General features: G+C 40.0%; 1 protein-coding gene across 1 annotated transcript in view; it reads left to right on the forward strand.

Annotated features, from left to right (window-relative positions):
* The window catches only part of Chn2 (chimerin 2), a 328,228-nt gene extending 324,132 nt beyond the window's left edge, over positions 1-4,096 (forward strand). The window contains exons 12-13 of the mRNA XM_042685079.1: positions 113-218; positions 3,053-4,096. Of these exons, the coding sequence (XP_042541013.1) occupies positions 113-218; positions 3,053-3,224 (278 nt within the window). The 3' untranslated portion in view covers positions 3,225-4,096. The remainder of the gene's footprint in view (positions 1-112; positions 219-3,052) is intronic.
* The last annotated feature ends 1,904 nt before the right edge of the window (positions 4,097-6,000 follow it).

Raw genomic sequence — 6,000 nt, forward strand, 5'->3', positions numbered from 1 at the left:
TTTTAAACTCTTCTGCTTTGTGTCTAAGACAAACAAAACAGGCCTCTTTTTATGTTCTGGAAACTTGAATGTCACAGTTGTCACTAACATGTGTTCACCGTGCTTGCTACAGAAATCTCCAATGCTGATGAGAGGTTGGAAGCGGTTCACGAAGTGTTGCTGCTGCTGCCTCCTGCCCACTATGAGACCTTGCGATACCTAATGATCCACCTCAAGAAGTAAGTCAACATCTCCCTCACCGACTGACCTGTGGGGCCGGAATGCATTAGCAAAAGTTGACACATTCCTCTCTTTTTTCAAGAGGGGATAAGACACTTTTTTAAAAGTATGCTAAGGGAAAGGGGCATGGCCCAAGTCATAGAGCACCTGCCTACAAAGTTGGAGGTTCTGAACTCAAACCCAGTAGCACTGCCCCCCCAACCACCAAGTAAAATTTAATTTAAAGTGAACTGTACTGCCCTTTCCAGCCCTAGTCTTAGCTTCTGGAATCCAAAGTCTGTGCCATATCTGCTCCATGCAATTCCCAATTACTATCCCTAAGAGATAGCTACTGTTAGAGACATAGGGTTACCCCCTGAGATGACTGACATTTAGGGACAGGAATGGGTAATTCAGACAGATAAATCTAAGATTGAGAACCAGGGAAGTTAGTCAAGAGTCCACACTCAGCCAGGCACTGGTGTCTCATGCTTGTAATCCTAGCTACTCAGGAGGCTGAGATCTGAGGATCATGGTTCAAAGTCAGCCCGGGCAGGAAAGTCTGTGAGACTCTTATATCTAATTAACCACCAGAAAACCAGAAGTGGCACGGTGGCTCTAAGTGGTAGAGTGCTAGCCTTGAGCAAAAATGCCAAGCCTTGAGTTCAAATCCCACAACTGACAAAAAGAAAAGGAGTCCACATTCAGTTTTAACTATCCTTTCTGTTCACAATGCCTCCATACTACCATTTTTTACCATACTAGCCATGGCCCTCCTACTGTGTACCCCAAGCCCAGTCTTCTGGGCCCAGCTGCCTTTTGGGAGCGCATAGTCCCACCATAATCTCTATTGCTCTTTATACATGAGGTTTTATTTTATGTTTTTGTCTCCAAGCAACAAATTGTCCTAAAACTTTAAAACAAGAAAAATGTACTGTCATCTATGTGGATTAGCTAGAAACTTCTGACTCAAGGTCTATAATGAAATTTCAGGCTTTCTGCCAGGTAGCTAGCAGATACAGTTTTTCAAAGACTGCTGTGCTCACCAGCTCACTTCCTCATTGACTTATTTGCTAGAAGCAACCTGCAGTTCTTGCCATGTGGGGACCTTCATAGACAGCTTCCCTCCTAGCACACAAGAGCACCCAAAATGAAAGATACCTTTTGGAACCTAAACCCATAACATCCTATTGCCTTTGTTGTTACTGTATTTGTTAGAAGTAAGTAACAATCCTTACTACTCATATTCTCAGGTAAGGATTATTGAGGGCCAACTTGGAAAGTACCTACCACACACTATACCATCTTTGTCCAAGTGTGTGAGACATTTTGGATGCTATGGAACATTGGTGCTTCTAGCTTTAGACACTTCTCCTTAAACCTTGCATTTTGTTCCACTGTACATTCTTAATGAGATTAATAAATTGACTTCTGAATAATTTGACCTTTGAACATCTGGGTGGCCATTTCTGTGCTTTATGAAGACTCGTAAGAAATGTCTTTAAAATAAATGAAAACCAACACTAGGTACCTAGCTTTCTGTTTTCCTGGCTTGTAAGATTGTTGCTTAGATCTAGGATGATCATAGATTCCGACATGTAACTCATAAAAATGTGTTTTCCTTCCAATGATAATGGGCTGGCTCTTCCTAAACTCACGATAGCCCATTCTAAAAGCTACCTTTCTCTCCTGGCACCAGCCCTGCCATCACAAGGAAGCCTCCTCTCAGCTGCCCTCTTCAGTGTTATAGCCAATAGGATGTAGAAAAGAAAACCAGACAGCCATAGAAAACTCATGAAGTTACCATAGGCCAGCTAATCACGTTCTGCCCTTCCAAACCAATTTCCTTAACTATTAGCTCCACTTTTATTTCCACTTCACCATGTTAATTTCCACATTTAGCTCCACTTCACCCACTAGGTAAAGTCAATGTTAATAACTTAAAAGGAAAAACAAATCTGAAAATTGCATTTTCAAAAATAATCATACTGTTTGCAAAGAAAGGGACGAACCTGGAGAAATTATACTAAGTGAAATGTCAGGTGCAGGGACAAAGGTTGCATGTTTTCCCATATTAGAAGCCAGAATTAGTTTATAAACATAGAAGTAAATACATTGGGTGGTATGCAAGTGTATAATGACGTGTAGAAACTGAAATATGTTAGACTCAAAGCAGAACTTAGTGTAATTCCTTAGAAAGACAAAGTCAAACTTCCACAAAATAAACACCAAGAAATGGGCACTTGAAAAGGGGTGCGGTATGGTCAAGAGGAGATGGATAGACAAATGAAGAGGAAAGAAAAAGGAGAATACAGTCAAGAATTCAATGTAGACCCTACAAAATTAAGAAAAGTGACAGAAAGCGGTAGGTTGGGATGGATGGGTGAAAATGTTGAAAGGGGTGACATTGATCAAGACTCGTTTTATTCATAAACCGCTTTGATAAATGGTTTAAAAAAAAAAAAACAACTTTCTAGCCAGGACCCGGTGGTCCTAATACTAGCTACATAGGAGGTTAAGATCTGAGGGTCACAGTTCAAAGCCAGCCGAACAGGAAAGTCCCTGAGTTTATCACCAATTAGTCACCACAGAAATAAAAAAGAAGACACAGCCAGAAAAGTAAGCTGTGACTCAGTGGTATGGTGCTAGCTTCTGCAAAAACAAAAAACAAACGCAGGGACAGAGTCCCGGCTCTCAGTGCAAACCTTAGGACTGCCACACAAACACCCAACCTTACACACACACTTTCTGTGGTTGTGCTTCTCAATTTGCTTTTCAGACCTAAATACAGAGTCAGCATGTAAATCCAGCTACAAGTCTACATCGTGTGTCAGTGCCCATGTTTGTTTTGCAGGGTGACTATGAATGAAAAGGACAATTTCATGAATGCAGAAAATCTGGGGATAGTGTTTGGGCCCACGCTGATGAGGCCTCCCGAGGACAGCACCCTCACCACGCTCCATGACATGCGGTACCAGAAGCTTATCGTGCAGATTTTAATAGAAAATGAAGATGTTTTGTTCTAATCTATCATGGAAAGGCCCTCGCCCTCTCCAAGCTGATAGAGCAAAAGAAATAAAAACGTTTCTTACACTTGTTTTTTAAACAAGTGACAGAATTTCCTGGACCACAGTGGATTGCAGAGTTGGGAGCCAGGTCTCAGTCATGCCCCACCCCCCACCCCCATGTGAGAACAAGGGCTAGGGTGGGAAAACCCCTGGCCTTGGGTCTTTTGCTGTGCCTCGTATGTATGTCTGTTTTGCTGGAAGAGTGATTAATAAATCTTTCTTTAACTTATTAAACAATGTAGACCATTAAGCTTCAGTCTTATCAGTAACAAAAGGGAACTTAATTCAGAAAGGTACTTGATACTGTTAGACATTTTTCGCTTACACAAAGAAGACAATTCTATATGTTAAATGTTAAATGAAACCTATATTGTAAAATGTATTTTTATGTTGGCTGCAAGAATGTTATTTTATTTGAGCAAATAGAATTCAATGCAGTGCATTGATTGATTATACCCTGCATTCTTTGTCCTGCATTCTTGCTGTGATGCCCAGAAAATGCTGACCACAAATGCAGTAGTATCTTGAACATACCTCTCATCCTTACCAGTGCTTTTCCATGAGATTTTTACTTCCCATATATGTACTAGCTTTTTGGACAGCTTTTGCTCTTAAGCACTTGCATTCTGCTATTGTTCAGCATACATTCATAGCAATTAGAGAATGGCCTGATACAAATTTTCTTTTCATAAATGTGTTGAGAATTCCCAAAGGATATCATAGAATTATTCGCAGCTTTCCCCTATGATGAGTGAGTCACCTAGAACATGCAGAATGTGGTCATCTTGAAATGATTAGAGAACACTGGATGTATCTGGGCCATGTTTGTTTGTTTTTTTGATAGCACTTTTCCTCTTCCTCTTTTCTTCCCAGCCAGGACCTGTGAGTTATAGTAATGGCACATGGGATTCTTGTTTCCTCTTGTCATGTTTCTGTGTCAATGCAATGAACCTGCAGAATAATTGTGGATTTTTTGTTTGTTTTCATTTTAGAAACAAACCTATTTTTTAAAGTAAGAATGAATAATGTTGATTTTTACCAAATATGTGTTCCTCCTTAATAAAAAAGTCTCTCTGTATGGGAAATAATAATTAAATATGATTTTATTACTATAGTTTCATCCTGTTGGTTATATTTATCTTAGCATGAGCCTTTCACACCAAGATTTCTATATTTTGTAACATAAGTGAACTATTTAAAACATTGAAAATTGTAAACCTTCTATTTCTTTTTAAAATTCAACTGCAGTGTCTGAAATGATTGTCTGAAATGATTCATGTAATTACCCGTCTTGCTTTGGAGTGGATAGAAGAGAATTGCTGTGTGTCAGATGGAATAAAAAGAGGACCAAAGTGAGTTGTTTCCTGGGAAGATGCCCCTCCTTGGCCCTGCCATTGGCCTGTGCTGCATCTGGATCTCAAACTGGTTCTCCCTGGTCCTCTTCTCAGTGCTCCTCCCAACTGTACAGTTTTGTTTTGTTGTAGTTTACGTACTTCTTGATACTGTCAAAGATTATCTGGAAACAGTTTTATTTTGTGAAGTGAACAATACTTTGTAATTTATGATAGTGTAAATGGAAGGAAAAGCATTACCTGTATTAAATTCTTCTGTCTATCGTTTTGGAGTATATTCAGAGGAGTGATGTCTGGGGCCGACAGACTGGGGGAATACTCAAAATATTTGGTAATAGATTTTTTCCATCATTTCCAAATCACAGGAGAAAGCATCCCATAGAGTCTCTACCTCACTGACCACTGGGTCAGCCAGTAGGTCAACCACTCTTGAGACGGACTGGGTTGTGGCAAAGCAGAAATAAATATAATTAGATTATATTTAGGAAATGAAATTGAAAAGTTTATAGATTGAATTAAGAATCTAGGATGGCTCTCAGGTTGCCTAGCTTGGCAGCTATATAATACTGACTGAAATGAAGGACATACACAGGAACTAAAGATTACTTAAGAGAAAATGAAGAGGTAGGAACCGGCATCTGTGGCTCATACCTGCAATCCTACCTATTATGGAAGCTAAAATCCATGGTATTGTGGTTGAAAGTCAGCCTAGGCAGAAAAGTCTAGGAGATTCCATCTTCAAAATACCCAGTAAAAATACTCAGTAAAAAGCCAGGCTGAGGGCATGACAGGAGCACCAGCCCAATAAGGAAGCAGAGCAAGGTCCAAGCCTTGAGTTCTGACCTCAGTACTGGCTCTGTGTGTGTGTGGGGGGGGGGGTGGAGAGAGAAAGAGAGAGAGAGGAAAGAAAGAGAACGAGAGAGAGAGAAGATCTCAGGAGATTAATTTATAAAGACCATCCTATCTTCAGGTTGGCTCCCCGACATCCTGATACATTTCATTGTTCCTGATACATTGACTGTTTCAAAATCAACTGGACTTACTTTGCAACATTTATATGTCTAATGTTTTGGAAAGGTTTTCCCAGTTAAATACTTTGTAAATGCAGATAACTCAGTGTTTTGACCTGAATGTGATTCCCCAAAAGGTATATATTGGAACATAATCTCTAGTCTAGTAGTAATTGGAAGTGGTTTGGAAGGACATGACTAAGTCATAATAATGAGGCCCTCATTAAAGGGGATGAGTACTCCCCAGAGAGCACTCTTGTTCAAAGTACCTGTATATGCTGGAAATCAGGCCTTCTGAAGGTCCTCATCACACATGAAATCTGCCAGCACTTTGGTCCTGGATTTCCGAAACTTCAGAACTGTAACTAAAAC

Source organism: Dipodomys spectabilis, unplaced genomic scaffold, assembly GCF_019054845.1.
Source record: "Dipodomys spectabilis isolate Male_0828 unplaced genomic scaffold, ASM1905484v1 ptg000092l, whole genome shotgun sequence".
Lineage (NCBI taxonomy): Eukaryota > Metazoa > Chordata > Mammalia > Rodentia > Heteromyidae > Dipodomys > Dipodomys spectabilis.